This window comes from Lepidochelys kempii, chromosome 1, assembly GCF_965140265.1.
Source record: "Lepidochelys kempii isolate rLepKem1 chromosome 1, rLepKem1.hap2, whole genome shotgun sequence".
Taxonomy (NCBI): domain Eukaryota; kingdom Metazoa; phylum Chordata; order Testudines; family Cheloniidae; genus Lepidochelys; species Lepidochelys kempii.
The window spans coordinates 128,372,667-128,389,945 of NC_133256.1; the positions used below are offsets into that span (position 1 = coordinate 128,372,667).

At 36.7% G+C, this 17,279-nt stretch overlaps 1 protein-coding gene across 6 annotated transcripts in view; it reads right to left on the reverse strand.

Moving 5' to 3' along the window:
* NLGN4X (neuroligin 4 X-linked) overlaps positions 1-17,279 on the reverse strand; it is a 252,399-nt gene that overhangs the window by 89,600 nt on the left and 145,520 nt on the right. For 5 of the 6 annotated variants that reach the window (XM_073354245.1, XM_073354263.1, XM_073354254.1 and 2 more), the window contains 2 exons: positions 13,590-13,649; positions 10,800-10,952 (listed from right to left, as the gene is read on the reverse strand). In XM_073354245.1, the coding sequence (XP_073210346.1) occupies positions 10,800-10,952; positions 13,590-13,649 (213 nt within the window). The remainder of the gene's footprint in view (positions 1-10,799; positions 10,953-13,589; positions 13,650-17,279) is intronic. The other variant, XM_073354294.1, reaches the window with a different exon arrangement.

Sequence of the window (17,279 nt, forward strand, 5' to 3'; positions counted from 1 at the left end):
CAGCATTACAGAATTTTTCTATCCCCGAGAGCTAAAGATTTCCCTTATTTTCATTCACTCTTTGTTCCCTTCTCTTTCTGAAGTCCTGCTGAGAAGATTAAAACTCCTTAACTGCCAAATATGAATATAATCTCTGGTTTTGTAGGGGGTATCTTTATTAACATCATCATCATCACCACAAGACACAGCCAAGTGAAAACCCAAGCATCCCTGCTGCAGCTTCTGATTGCAATAAACCCTTAATAAGGAACTGACAACTGCCAGCAAGCCTTTACAAAATGTAGTTGGAAGTGTGCTTACGTGAATGTTGCTGCAAGCTACCTGTCATTTTCAAATACAAGTTTAGCTTTACATGCCTTATGGCTCTATGTACTCTAGTGTGCCCTCCAACCTCTGGTAAAATCCCCAAAATTGCAAACTTTAATCAGGTTATTTCTCATCAAGAGGAAAAAGAAATCATAATTACAAGAAAAAATAACATTGTGGTTGATAAGTTCTAAGTGAATGCCACAACATTTCCTGCATAACTTTCTCCTCGTCATCACAGGCTTAGATAAGCATGAAAGGGAAATTGACAAGTGGATGATTTATAAGGTCTTTCTTTTCTGCAAGATTACATTTTTGAGAGACGCACTGGAGTAGGCCAAGTCCTCAGAAGCATGAGTAATCAGTAACTCTGTTTTTTGCCCCCTAGAACTGATGCTGAAATCCTGTAGTTGTGAAAAGGACAAGTATAACTCCAGGTTTAAATACATCTGCCAACAGCAAAGAGGAAATGGAAGGTTGTATAGCAGAAGTATTTTTTCTGTTTCAGTGTTAGCCAATATCCTGTATTAGCCTTGATAAGCAGGTTAGAGTAAGTTTTACTTACTTGAGCTTTTAAAGTCCTTTTTCCAATAACTTGTTAGCTCATTTTATAGTCATAGTAAGGTAAGCTCAAAAGCATTTTCTTTATTACAATTCTTTTATTACTGGTTAATATGATGACTGTAAAACTGTTCTTTTTGATTTATAGCAGGTTTTCACTGCTATCAAGACAATTCCTGAATATACTGGGGTCTGGTGAGAATGAAACTGCATTTTAAGGACTATATGCGCTGGGGGTGATATAGACCAGTGGTTCTCAAAGCCGGTCTGCCGCTTGTTCAGGGAAAGCCCCTGGTGGGCCGGGCCGGTTTCTTTACCTGCCACGTCCGCAGGTTTCGTTGATTGAGGCTCCCACTGGCTGCAGTTTGCCACTCCAGGCCAATGGGGGCTGTGGGAAGCATGCAGGCCGAGGGATGTGCTGGCCGCCCTTCCCATAACCCCCATTGCCCTGGAGCGGCAAACCGCAGCCAGTGGGAGCCTTAATCAACTGAAGCTGCAGATGCAGCAGGTAAATAAACTGTCCCGGCCGGCTAGGGGCTTTCCATGAACAAGTGGCGGACCAGCTTTGAGAATCACTGATATAGACTATGTTTTGAGATGCTTGTTATGGACTGCCTGCACTATTGTTTGTTAATAAATTATGTTAATGAGCCTGATAATCAGTTTCTATGGAATTACTAGGGACTCAAAAGGGCAGTTGAGGTGAGGAGCTACCTGTAGGGATGCCCGAGGCCACAAGGAAGCACCAGGAAAAAGCCATTTGTTTACAATACATGTGTATGCTCATGCTTATACATCTATTAATATTTATGAATAGCTGGAATTGATGAAGGAATTTTGTCTAATATGGTTTGAATCATGCAAAAGTGTAACATGCAAAACTGTAATAAATTTGGATAACACTGAAATGGCCAAATAATGCATGAGTAGCAGAGCCTTGAGTGAGCTATATTATCTTATCAAAAGTATTCTTAATATTTTCACCATGCCATCATTTGTATAAAACATACCACAGAGCATAACACTTTTTAGACAGATAACTGAATGGATATCTATCTCTCTGACTGAACTTTGATAATCTTTTTGCAAAGAATGAATGTTGGAGGTCTGGAAAATTTCATGAATATCAAAAACAGTGGGCCAGATTCTCACTTGGTGTAAATCAGCATAGCTCCACTGAAGTCAATGAAGCTGTGCTAATGTACACTACCTGAGCATCTGTCCAGTGTATTTAAGAGGATATGCTTTTTTATGCAGCACACATCCATTTTTATTTCTGTAGCATGTCATTGAAAAAGTGTAGATATCGACCTGAATCAATACTCCATACCCATATACTCCTAAACTTTGAGGGAAATTAACAGGGATCAAAATAGCATACCTGGACATTTGGACTGAAGGAAACCCCCAGGACAGAACAACCCCGAATGCAACCAAAAACTAAATTTTGCAAGGATTTTTAAAACAGTTGGGGCATTTTATAACCCTTAATAAAATTTACAGTTAAGCAACCTAAAGGCACAGTCTGGAACCCATTGAAACCAAAGGCAAAATTACCAATCATCAGGCCTTTAGAGATTACACCAAAAGCAATTACAGCCAATGAATCAAGTAAGAGATTGACTGCCTGAATGTGGCAGGTATATTATGGGTATTGTAGAGTGCTAGAGGCAAGATATTTATTAAAAAGGACCATTGCTGTGATCCAGTTTGTCAAACATAGAAATGAATGCCTCAATGCTAAATGAATATATTATTTGATGTTAGGCTCCTCAATCCAGAGTTGGGTACCTACATAAAAGTGGTTTGCTTTTCAAAAGAGCTGAACACCTGCAGCTCAGCCCTTCAAAGAGATTTATGGAAGCTGAGCAAATCAGGCCCCCTTTATGTGGGTACTTAAATATTAATTTACAACTGTAGCTTTGGGCACCCAACTTTGAAAATTGTGGCCTATGCATAGAAACATCTACATATATAAAAAAGTAATAAAAACCACACTAAGACTGTTTTGCTACTTACAAAAGCTTATTGAAGGCATAGCAACATATTTTCCTTTATACAGCATGGAAAGAAAGAAAATGTGAAGAGAGCTAGAAACAAGAATTAGTGTGTTCAGAGACATATATAAAGGAGCTCATAGTGTACCATTCAACACTGAATTGCCACAGTCCAGATTCTTTGTCTATTGTTCATTCTAATGCCAGACTTTCCACTTCATTTGACAGACGTCTGTGAAAGACTCCTCTTCTGGGAGTATGTTTGGCATTTTGTTGTTTTTAACTCTAACTGGCATGAGTAGCTGGACTAGTTCATTGTGCCTGGAGAAAGTAGATTTGGCTGCACTCAGGTATGAGGACCTTCAGCCAAAAGTTCTTGATCAGTGCCAAGTTTGATAATTAGCTATTCAGAATCAACCAAGCAATTGTGTGAAGGTTTTCAAAACTTGTCAGGAGCATTAAAGCTTTAAATGGTTTTATACCCTACAAGCTAAGCCATAGGAAAATGGAGTACAGTGACATGTGCTTCTAGAGATATATTATTCTGCTACTATACACTTACTATGTGAAAGGAATACCTGTGGTATTAAAAACCTTACAAATCTATGCTCAGTACCTGTTGTTACAGTAACTCATGCTCATGCTGCCTCTAAATTTCACAGTGCCCAGCCCTTTCAGTAAAACAAATATCAGGAAGCCAAGGGTTAAGCAATAGGACATTTCAAAGCTACAGAACCCAGGCATCCAATGAGGTAAGAAGATGATTCGGTGCATCTTGTACATCACTAATTTGTATGTTTCTATATTGTAACCAAAACATGAAAACATGATTCAAAAAGTCCATGAACAACATACATCATTCCAGCTAATGATAATGGAAGTTATATCATGAACCATCAATACGGATTTACATCATCAGAAAGAATGCTTCAGTTAGAATATGGAAGTAGACTTGTGGTATTGCTTCAGGTCATAAAATAACCATGAAAACTGGCATTAACTGACACCATGAGTGGCACTCTCATAAGACAGGCCAGGGACTGAAAAGGTTCGGAGTCCTCCAGTTTAGAGCTGAGGAACATCAGTGAGGCAGCACTAGATTCACCACATCACCACCTTCAAATCCCTCCTCGAAATTCAGTTTTGCTGTGATGCCTACATAAAATTTCACAACCGTTAGCCTGCTCATATGCAGAGACCACTGCTTATCATGCTAATATTATCTCATTGTTTACTTGTAATCTTCCACCTGTCTGTATCCATCTGCTGTCTCTTGTCTTGTACTTAGATTGTAAGCGCCCTAAGTCAGGGACCATCTTTTTTATTCTGTGATTGTACAGCGGTAGCACAATGGGATCCTGGTCCATGATTAGGGCTTCTAGGTACTATGGTAATACAAATAATAAATAACTCATCTTAAAACAACCTGCCCTCTGTAAGGGGCAGCATGGAGCTGTACATTCCCACCACATTGCTTGTTCCCCTGGGGTGGTTATATATCACTGGCCCATAGCCGTTCATTACCCAGTTCCCTGTACCAGTTCAGCTCTACCCACTTCCAGAGTGAGGGAAGGAAGATGACATAATCAGTCTGATTATCCCTTAACACATGCAGTGGACATATAGGAAGGCCATAGGATAGTGTGTAGGGAAAGGACCTTCCTCCCTGTTAAAACCCCAAGACCTGGTCAACTCTACAAAGTTTTTCTGGCGTATTTGTGTCACCTTCAAATCACACCTCCTAATCAACACAGCTATGCCAGGAAACCTCCAGTGTAGATGCAGCTATGCCAACAGAAGAGTACTTCTGTCAGCTTGGCTAATGTCATTTGGGGAGGTGGTATTACTATGCCAACAGAACTCCTTCTGTCAGTTTATGCTGGACCTCTACTGGGCTGGGGTGGTGTGTGGGGGGCACTATGCCAGCATAGGCTCTATAGCGGAGACATGGCATTAAGTGGGCATGCAAATCAGGCCACAATCTGGGCCTTTGAAGACAAACTGTAGACAGTACTACAACCCAGCTCTCTTCAAAAAAGCGACATTCACTTTTAAAGGGAGCACGTAACCTCTACTGTTCTTCTTCTCTCTTTCTCTCTCTCTCTTCAATCTGAAAATTCTAAAAACTTAAAACTCTGAGTAATTAGCTTTAGAACAAATGCAAGTCTTGAATTAAAGAAACTCAAAAGGAATCCGCCCAAAAGGAATAACAATTATATGTGTTAAATGAAAAAGAAAATGATCTTAAAAGTAAGTCTAACACACCCTAGAATACTGCTATGAACCTGTCAGCACAAAGGAGTCTGCTCTGCTCTAGCTGTAAAGAAGATTTTAAGAACTTAGTGCATATAATCCAAGTTGTGCATTTTGGCTGGTCACTGGAAATAAAAAGTATTATTGAAAAGAAGATTCAGGCTCCTTTATGAGCACTGCTAAATTGGGCAGTTTTCTGAAAGCATACCAAAGAGTATCACTTCCAGAACATTTCTTCATGAACTAGCATTATGCAAAAGAGGTGCATGAAATGGCATGTTATGAGCTCCCTATATGTAGCTATTCAATAATTATTTTGGTTTGAAAATCTGAATTTTACTTTGGTCATATGTATAACTTGGAGAAAATGACCTTCCAAATTTCTACAACATACTATTTGTAGCAAAGTAGAATTTTATTCCAGTTTTGTCTCAGGAAACCCATTAATTTGTCAGTGGCAATAGATGGGAGCTTCCCTTCATCTATCAAAATAATCATTGTACTTCTCTAAGGACCTGATTCTTTTCTTTTCTTTTCTATATACATTTTACAGGCTACATGTATTCTTTTGTTCAATCAGTTCTTAAATATGGTAGAATATTGACCATTCCAGTGGACTGAGACTTGAACTTAGAAACAGGGCACTTACTGAGAGCTGAGGACACTCGACAGCCTGGTAGAGTGCTGAGTAACATGCAGGACCCAAACATGGTTTATTTATTGTTGTCTATTAATTATGGAGTACCATGATTGAATACTAGTGAAAAGGAAAAGGAGAGCACATTTACAACTGAAGAATAAGACAAAAATCAGGAAGAGAAAAGGCAGGCTACTCTTCTCTGCATGTTTTGGTGTGTCTTGGGAAAGGAAATGTAAAACTTTGAGTTGCTTTTGGAAATGTGAAATAGGATTCATTATTTCCAGCTCTGAGCATGTCTTATTTATCACATTAGGCATTTCATTAAATGATAGTTTTCAGAAACCCATTTCATGTTCCTAGAACACAAGAATTACAGGTCAGTCTTTCACACAAACGCTACATTTACATTCGTGTATATTGTCTTTTGTGGATGGTGCTGAATGTTTTTGTTTCCAACCAAATGAAACCATTGCATAGACCATCTCTAAATTAAATTACACAAAAATAGCTCAGACAATTCATCATTTTGTTAATGTTACGTCTCTTTGGAGCTCACATTCACTGGAGCTCATTTCCACTGTTTCACAAGCAAATCTTGGACTTACCATGTACATGACTCACCACAGGCTAATTCAGGTCATTCCAAAATAAAACAATAATAATAGTAATCCCTGCTCTGTCCATATCTGCTCCATGTAATACTGAAAACAATTCACAAACACAAATAGTTTGTAGGTAGGGAAGGGAAATCGTGTTTCTTGTTAAAGCAAAACATTCATAATATAAATAGGAGGAATCAATTAAAATTAATACATCAAAGTCCAGATTTATTAAATCTTAATATCCAAACTTCCACATTTACTGAACTTCTAGTACGTCACTGATGCAATAGAGCCAATGCTAAGCTGCTGCTGAGCTCCATTTTGCCTTACTCTCCTGATACACTAAATTCCTGATTATCCTAAGTGGTTTGCAAAATTCGGATTCAACTGCAACTCTTATAAAGGCAATATTCCTTCTGATCTAAGTTGAAGCAAAGGATGAGAGCACAGCCAAGCTGTTTTCTATTTTATCATTTCTGGATACTTCATTGGGGTAGATTTTGATTAGCCCAAACATGACCTCAGAGAGGAGTAAAGACCTCCTAATCACAGCACAACTGCATTAGGGCTGTTCACACTGTGGCTCCTAGTACCCTATGGAGTGCAGCCTTTACATTACCACTGCTTCGCATTGTGATCAAGTGGGGGCAAAACAGGGGTAGGCAGAACCTTGGCTCCACTCCCCAACCTGCCACTAGATCTACCTAAACACAAGGAGGGGAAGTAAGCTACAACCTTTCCACGGCTGCAGTAATCTGCTTTCCTCAGAGAGCAAGAAGCAGAAGGGTGGAACTGTGACTCTTGGGCCATACTTTTTCCTGCTGTTCAGATGGGGGCATAGCTTCTACAGATCACTTTCACTCAGAGCTGAGCCTCGCTCTCAACTTCTTAGAGGAAAAGAAAAGGATATTTGACTCACAAATGCAGTAATGAGGAGCCCTGTCTTCATAGAGATCATGGGTTCCTGTGACCCAACCACTGAATTTGTTATACAAATGAAGTTTGCATTTTATCCACAATGGATGATTTCTGGCAACATGAGACTTAAAGAATTACCACTTCACTTGTTTAAAAGGTGGGAAATTGTAGCCAAATAAGCATGCAGATTGAAGTCTATGAAAGACACAATTCTTTCCCATCTGCATGGTGTCTGCAAGATTATCTTACCCATATTTCTGGAATCCTAGGAGCCTATCATGCATATACAGTAATAAAGTTCCTGTTATAAGGGTCTTCTCCACAGCTTATGACCTTTAAAAAAAGAGACAGGGCAACCACAGATTTCATGAACCATTCTTGACATATTTCAGTGTGGTGGTTATCACGCAGGAATTCATCAATGAGGCAGTACCAAAGTAAATGAAAATCAGAATGCAGTAAACCAAAAGTCTCTGTTGTTTAAGATAGATAGGCAGAAAGACATGTCTATGACTTTTGTTGGTATGCATATTTTTAGAGAAAAGACAATGAGGTAGATAATGTAGTTCCTATATGTCTTCTTTTCCTTTCATTTATTAAGAGGTTTGATTCAAATACATAGATGCATAAACACAAATAATCTCTACAATGGATTTTTTCCCCCAGAACCATTATTTTGATGAACTGGGATTTGTCTGAGTTATATTACAGTATATTATCCATATCATCCATACTGACATGTATTTTCTTTTTCTTGCATTTGATGGCATAATACAGATTAAAAGAAAAAAAATAACCATGGGGTGAGAATGTTAGCAGTCACAAGTACAAATTTCTGTAACATTCATCTGCCATGGGTGTATCCACACAGAAAAACCTAAAAAAGTACTAAAACAGAAGGGGGGAGGGGCAGGAGGAGAGACATGAAATTATTTAAGCTGCAACCGAATTAAAACTCTGGATCCAAATACTATCCTCCTCCCAAATTTGGAGCCATCCAACATCTAGATCTGTTATATGTAGCAGGAACACTTCTCTCAAAATAATTAAAATTCATAGTGTTTTCCTGAACATTTTTGAGATTTAAAAAAAAAATCTTAAAACCTCCTTTTTAAGTTGTTGGCACTTATTATGGTATTTAATTCTTTTTGTTTTAACTCTATCTTTGTTTTGTTACTGAACATACATTTTCTATCATTTATTTGAAGAAATGCAGTTTCTCTCTTTTGTTTCTCCACACAATATTCTTTCAGAATTCTCTAGAGTGGGCCTAACATCTTCCATTCCAAATTGTTGTCCATCCAATATGTTGCCAATATCCTCTCAAGGGCTATAGTCTGATTACACAATGGCACAAGGAGAGGGAAAGGAAGAGGAACAATTTGGTTTTGAAACATTTCCCCCTCTTACTTGCTTTCTTAATGTATCAGGGTGCTATACACATATTCTGAATGGACCTTTTGCCCTTTTAATTCAAACATGGGCCCTTTGGAACCAAGAATAAAATCTGTAGCATCACAACGCTTATATTTACTGAGGTAGAGAAACAAGTTAAAATACAAAGTTCTATTTTTGCAAACCCCTTAAATTCCTCATAGATATTGTTTTAGATTGTCATACCCATGAATTGCTCCTCTAAATTAAAGAAAAAATGAACCTTTTGCCTGTATACCAAAATAGCAAGGTAAAAACACCTTCTCTCATCTCTCTTCCATCTAAATACAGACAACAGGACGTTGTTATAGAGGCAAATATGGCAGATTCTTCCATTTCCTCACATTAAGATACATTTTAAAAAAATATTCACAATCATTTTAATCCTTGAGTAATTTGACTTGTAAGAAACAAAGCAAAACACTACGAAGAAAGCTTTTTAATCATTCCTAATTCCTTTCAAGGGGAAATCCATTGCCAAGGATTAGGTGCATGGTTTGCATCCACTCTGTTTAACATACACATGTGCAGTTAAAAAGCGAGCTACATCTCCACAACTGTGCACTTGTTTTCTTGCTATTCTTTATGCTTGAATTAGGTTTTGTGCTTTTATGTCCCTCAACTGTATTGCGTATGTTCACTGAAGCCTTTTTGACAAATCATGGCTTTAAGTTTTAATGCTGCTTCTGATGTTAAGAAACTGTTCTTTCATATTTTAAATCACAGAACAACAGATTGGGTGAGAGGGCATGGGGTAAAGTTTCAATTATTCTGAGTAGAGGGGGATTTTTTGTTGTTCGTTTATTTGCTAAATACCCTAACCACATCAATAGTACAACAGATGAACCAAGTAAAAGAACCTCCTGCATTCCACACTGAGGACATATTTACACAAAGCTGAGGTGCTAGCAATATATACATAGTAAAGATTCCAGTAAGACCACACCTAGAGATATCACTGTGACTTACCTTATATGGTCACAAATGCTGAAGATATGTATACTCTAGCAAAAATTACGTATCCATAGACTACATTCTTCATTGTTTGTATTCAAATAGATTTTCTAGGCCTGATCAAGGAGACTACTGGCATGAGTAAAGGTTTGCCTTAATTTTACATTGAAAAAATGGAATATAGTCCTTGCATAAGGAGCATAACATAGTAACAGAAGGCAGAAAAAGGAAAATTTCGGAGTTTAGTAATATCATAGCTCAAAGGAGTCCATTTAATTGAATCTAACATTTAAAAATGATGCCACCATATTGGGCAGGCTGCTCTTGCCTATGCTGGTGGGCAGCAAAAGTAACTTCACTCAACACATTAACTCAGGTGCATGGAGAAATCATTCTGTGATATTCACGTAGAAAAAATATATCACTTCTTGACATTATAGACCTTTTTTTGCTGCAACAAACTCCACCAAAGTGAACATATTCTGTATTAGTATAAAATAATAAAAATCTCCACTTCTGCCAAAACAAAACAAAAAAACCCCAACAGCTAAACACCCCTTATATCCTTAACACAGTGTTAGAACTCTGATGAGTGATACTTTTAGCTGAATTCTCCTCTTCTTTATATGTGAAACGGAGGAGATTTTGTATGAAAACACATACAACTCAGAACTGGTGAAGTCACTGAGCCAAGAGCAGTAAAATGGGGTTATGGTGACATTCTAGATTTATAAGACTATAGTCCTCCTTTTCCCCCCCGCACACACACACCACCACCACTACCTGACCCCACCCAAAAAAATTCCAGTCATTTTTGTTGAAGGTGACAGCAGCTGTTTATAGTAAGGGAAGAATCAGCATAGTTCAGTTACCAAAATATTCACAAAATATCACAAGGGGTTCAAAATTAAATCAATGCAAGTAATAAAATTAAAATGGGAGGTATGCACCCACAAGTATATTCTCTTTTAAAACACAAAATTGGTCCAAATATTCTTAAAAGAAGTTGCAATAGCTCAATGGATGCACTCAACAATAATACATTTCAATCAAATTAGCTAGTTAAATGGAAACTCCACCTAATTATTCCAATGCATATTTAGTGCTTTTCTGTTTAAGAAATGAGTCACTTACCTAAAACCCCCAGCCTGTAGTTGAGGGTTACAACAATGACATTTCCATAGCTTGCTAGAATGCTCCCATCAATCATGTTGCCAGTACCCTCCATGTAAGATCCCCCATGGATGTAGACCATAACGGGTTTCTTGTTGTTCTGATCATGAATGTCTGGAAAAAAATGCAAGTAAGGAAGACACAATAAAGTAATAAAAATATTGAAACAAAATAGGTAGTTGCTTTTTCACAAAAGTGCTAGTCAAATAATTTCTTTTCCCCATATTTTCAATTTTATCTACAGCTCTTCAGTCAGCTAGCTTTCCTCTGTGCTTTTACTTACGCCACTTCAGAGTGATCTACGTCAAACACCCAGTGGGTTTAGAAGCTGAGAAATTGTTTTTGGTACTTGTTTGTCACTTCCAAGTATATTGGAATATTCTCAGAACACTGGGAAGGCACTATAGTGTGTAAGAAATTTAACTGTAAAATAAATGAGAAGCCTCAGTACAAAATTAAATTGCACAGTAACTGGGGTCACTATTAGAATATTCTCAACATAAAATTCTAACTAATCCAGATAAACCAATACATTAAACCATAAAATAATACCATTGATCCAGTCTTCCCATTCCCTCAGCAACTGAGAGACATCTTTGTGGCAAGTATAAAGCTGAATTTCTTACTGCAATAACAGACAACATCTTAATATTAAATTAGCCAAATAAAAACTAAACATGGCAAATCATCTCCTGTTCAAACCTGTCTAGGAATTAACAAATAGGAGTAGCCCAATACTAAACATCAAGATTTTGTTCCCAAACAAAATTAAGCCTTTAGTGTCATGTAGTGCTTAATTAAAGTGACAAGGTGGATGATCTCGTTGGTAAAGAACTAGATTAAAACTCAGGAGCTCTCTGTGTTAGTCTATATCTAAACAAAAGCACATAACAGAATGATGAATATTGTACTCTGCTCAGTGAAGTACTGGAAAGCGTATTTGATGACTATTGCACAGGCTCAGATTAGCCCTTGAAATATAATAGATATTAAAATGGTTTCTATAACAATGGAACATCAAGAACTGCTCTAAAAAGCACCAAACCTTGTAAAATAATGTGTTTTATTTAATCTTCTCTTATTATCAAGTGTTACCTAAAGGCTTGATCTTACACCATTAAAGTCAAAGGGAGTTTTACTATTTGACATCAATGGGAGCGTGACTGGATCAAAATGAAGGCACTCAGTCCATCAGACTCTACTAGTCACCTGTTTATATCTCAAGTGACAATATATTTTTAAAACAATGAATGAACTATTTATTCCCTCTTTAGGATACTACTTAGCCTTAGAATAGGCATTCTGATTAATAAAACAATTATTGATCGAAATATAGCATATGTCTACCTTTCATAAGTAAGTAGAAATTGTTTTTGTTTCTTCTAACTGGTTATACAATCTGGTGTCACAAGTCATGGTACTGCCAGTTAGAAATTCATTTCTTGTATCAGTTATAAAAGAGAGGATGATATCTGGGCACTAGTAAGGCTTCTTTTAGAGTGCTCTGCACAGTTCTGGTCCCCTTACTGGAAAAAAGTATATTACAGCAATGAAGAAGGTACAATGGAGGGCAACTGATGTGATACAAGGGCCAGAGATTTGAGTTACTGTACTTTAAAAGGTTAGAGTAAATACAACAGGACTGAACTCTCAAGAAAAGAGGAGATTAAGAGTGACTTCACTGTGGTGTACACAATTCTAAACACAACTATTTGAGCTGGTGTCAGATATAAGAACCCAGGAACAAGATAGGAAATAACACTTAGAAAAGGCCAGGTATAAGGAAATTGGGCTAAATTTCTGTACTCTATTACATCTACCAACTATTCTCAAACTACCAAGGGTTATAATGTGAGCCCTAGCTCAGAGGTAATTAATGTAACTAATTCAGACATTTTAAAAAATCTGATGAGCATTTAAATGAAAATGGATAGTCAGTATAACTTAAGAAGCAAGGATGAGTACAGAGAGAAATATTAGGACTTCTTTCCATGTTTAAAAGATCCTAAAAAGCTTTACTGCCAAAGAAGGAAACGAAACTATCTCATTGTAACACTTGTTATGATATTTCCTGTGAACTTTAGCATTTCCTTTCAATGAATCCAATCCAACTTTCCCGGAGGTCGTTGAAAAGATCGTCACTGATTTCAATGGGAGTTGGGTCACGCTCAGATAAAATATGGCCTAGAAAACTGGCTAATTATAGGAGAAAATAGTGAAGCATCATCAATAGACTTAGTTTATTTTTGTGCCCTAGAAATAAACATATGCCAAGAAGAAAATTAAATAAAAACACCACAGATGAGTTTCAAAGCAATTTCATCCACCATATAGTTTGTGCATCTGGGGAGGGAAAGAAAAGTGGTAGAAATAGCAAGTGCTGTTTCATGAGTTTCATAAAGCAAGGTGAACTTACACATGCATGTTTTTAAATTCCATTTTCTTTTCCTATGCAAGAGTGAGGGGTGGAGGGAAGCATTTGGTTCCAAATAATATTTATGCATGTTACTCACTTCACACATACTTAGGGATAACCTTTATTCTTATCTCACGAGGGAGCTACAGTCATCTATATGCTAATTTGGGTTTTAAAAATAAAAAATAAAAATGGTTTCCAAACAAGAAGAAAATAAAGAAGCACACTGAAGTGCACTTTTGTCAACTAAGGGGTAAAAATCATGTTGAAATAATAATAATAAAAAGAAGAAGTTTATGTTCATGCATCAGGGTCGAGCTTGGGAAAAAAAATACCTTGATCTTCACCACGATCATTATTGGTTATATCATCTGCGCTTTTCTTTGTGTTGGCTCCTGGGGTCAGAGTGAGGAGAATAAAGGGAAAAAAGAGAATTCAAAAACAGCAGGTTCTCAAAAATTAAAAAACAAAATATAACTACTAGCCCCCAAAAATAAAAAAAAAAATTGAAAAATGTAACACAAAAAGTGAAAATCTGTTACATTTGAAAAAAAAAAGATGCAAACTGCACATAAACATAAGATGTCAAGAAGAACAAATCCAAAATATTATTTGAAAAAAATATATGTATATCTCTAGTAAATCCTGTGACAATGAAGCTATTTTGGTTAAAAGGCATTGCTGCAAAAACAAAAATAATGTGCAATTAAAAAGTAATATAAATAAAAATATTAAATCCACCAAATTATCAGTTTTTCATAAGAAATACAGGTATTTTTATTTATATCTGTAATCTTGCAGAAATTACCACCTTTTAGTCACTATCTGAATTAACTTAATACTTGAGTCATTCTGATTATGATTTATTAAATACTTTAATGAAAATAAAATTATGTATGAGTTTTATGTAACACTTGGTCTGGATCAAGACAATCCAGAATGCCCTTTATTCTTTAAATCCAATTTCCTAGGTAAGCAAAAAGATATTAAAAACACCAAATTTGAAAAACTGAAGAAATAAATTGTGAAAGACTCGCTCCAAGCTATGGAATCAGCCCACAATTAGCCCTGACTCACATGAAAGCGCATTGAATGGCCTTTACATAATCAGAAATTAACTGAAAATAGTTACTTACCATGACAATAAAACCATAATTATTTATCATAGACTTACTTAATAATAATAAACACTCACGTGTATTCATCATATTATATATTTGTCTTGTGCTCAGGAGAAAAAAGATGCAATGGTACAGATAGTTATAAGGCCATCTCTCCCCATCCTCAATTCTGATAATGAGTCTAAATCTTGTCTTTAAAATGTCATATAACTATTCTGGTGCTAGGCATCTGATCATGTATTGCTAACTGTACAGCAAATAGTTCACTGTAATGTGACCAGTTATCTGCTAGAGATTAAAATAAGAATAGAAAATTCATTTCCTCTCTAAGCACAGTTAGAATTGAAATGTGGCTTTAAAGATGAGTGATTAATGGGCTAAATCACCAAGCTAACTGGTATATGTCTTTATTGTCTTTACTGGGAAGTATATTTTCTGTTCAGATTGAAGTGGAGCTACATACTTTTTTATACAGGCAAAACATATATCTCACAATGAAACATATGGTAGGATCTGCTATAACAATATGTTTTCTTTTACAATTTATGCTGATTCCATAGTTGGCTCAATCCTCCTCCTATTGTATTCAGTAGCAAAACTCTTACTGACTTGACTGAGTTCAGGATAAGGGCCTATTCTCTGTAAATCTCACTTGGTAACTTTAGTTTCCATATTGACATTAAATTACTTAAATATTTTGATGTACTCACAGGTTTGTGTTCAAAAAGCTTTAAATGAATGGAGTTGAACAAAAAAATCAGTCTATTGTGTTCAGAATTTTTAACAAGTATCAATTTTCCATAGAAAATTGTCACTTTATTTTTCTTCTACTTTTCTATTTAAAACTAAATTAGAAAAAACACCACTAATTAAAGGTAAAATATTCCAAGACAATACAATGGTCACTGCAAATAAGAATGGAATGTACTAAAAATATTATTAGTTCAACAAGTGGTGTTGAAATGTGTCCTGTACATCGTTTTGCTTTATGCTACCATCTTGACAAGAAAGCAGTGCATCCGATGAAGTGAGCTGTAGCTCACGAAAGCTCAAGCTCAAATAAATGGGTTAGTCTCTAAGGTGCCACAAGTACTCCTTTTCTTTTTGCGAATACAGACTAACACGGCTGTTACTCTGAAACCAGATTTTATATGTGAACATTCAAGGAGAGCTACTCACATAAGGTCCCTATAGCTGGAATTTAAAGCCAGATGAATTCAAATTAGAAATAAGGCACATAAAAAAACAGTGAGGGAGATTAACCATTGGAACAAACTACTAAAGACAGTGGTGGATTCTCCATCTCTTGATGTCTTCAGATCAAGACTGGAAGCTTTTCTGGAAGATACGATTAGTCAAACACAAGTTATTGGGCTCAAAACAGGAGTAACTGGGTGAAAATTCTGTGTTACACAGGATGTCAGACTAAATGATTTGATGGTCTATTCTGGCCTTAAAATCTATGAATTTATTAGGTTGATCTCAGATGCAGAGCAGAAATTCCAGGCACCAAACAGGGATTTGTGCCACCTAGTCTCCAAAAATAGTCTGAGTAAGCTTCTGGAAAGGTGATTCAGTCAAAAGAGAGGAGTGTTGCCTTAACAAATCCCTTTCCAAATGCTACCCAAGGAAAAAAGAGATTGTGGTCAAATGTAAAAAGTTATTCCACCAGTGAGGTGGAAAAACCATGAAGCCTAAAGGTAAATGGATGAATCATACATATCCACTTATACTATATCTACTAGGGTCAAGTTTGTACACCTATAGCAGCAATCCAGTACATACTGATGTTAGGCCTCTCCTGGAGGACATTTCCTAATATACATACAACAATAGATGAAAATCATGTGTCAAATACAAATCTGCCATATTAACCACAGGAAATTGTTTTCATGTCACTAATACAAATAAAGAAATGCTACAAAACATACACCCATTAAAATGCTATCTGTACACTTGTAATGTCATATACAACCATTCAAACCATCATTCATTCTTTTGGGAACTTTGAATGTGTGTGTGTGTGGGAAACAGATGAGGCTATATTCTCCTATCATGCATATGATTGCTCACATACTATAAAAAAGGCAAGGGACATGGCCATAAGGTAATGGTGAGAAACTGCAGATAAAAATTGTTTTGGATGCAGAACATCCTGGAATACAATCAGCTGTGGTGGTCCAGGATAACTAGTGGGATATATGAGTAATTCACATGGTACTATGTAAATAAACCTTTGATGAGAGTTTACTACATTTTTTGATACATTCAGGGATAGTTCAGACAATGCAGCCAAAACTTCAGTTTCCAGATATTGTCAGGCAAGTTCAACCCCACCAAGGACTAGCTGAATTGTTAGAGCCGTACTGATTTCCGATTCTCACATGCTGTATGGGGTGACGTGTGTACAGTCTGTGATGACAGAGCTCTGTGATAAGAGTTTAAGTACCATGAAGGGAAGCAGGATCTCTCTACCTCTATCATAGGACACCGCTCAGGTTTCCCTTTTCTTTTAAAACAGAAAACTTCCATCTGCTGTTCCTCTAACTCACTGTATTCCCTGCACAAATATACATATACACCAGTTCTGGACACAGTACCTATTCCCCACCCCACAGGGCAGAACACCCTTGTCCAGATGGCAGTGCATAGGGTTTGAGGCATACTAAGATAAGGTAGACAAATGCACACCAAAGCTTGGGCTTTGCAGGCAGGGAGCAGTTATCTAGACAAATGGTTTTGTGGAAGGCTTCAGCTTTGCTTTAATATGTCATAGAGATGGTAATGATTCAGCTTCTTTGACCAGATAAGAAACGTGCAAGGATATGAAAGATTTTTTTTAATTGTCTATCTGGCGATCATTGAACTAAACAGTTAGTGCTGCCTTCTACACATGCTCCTATG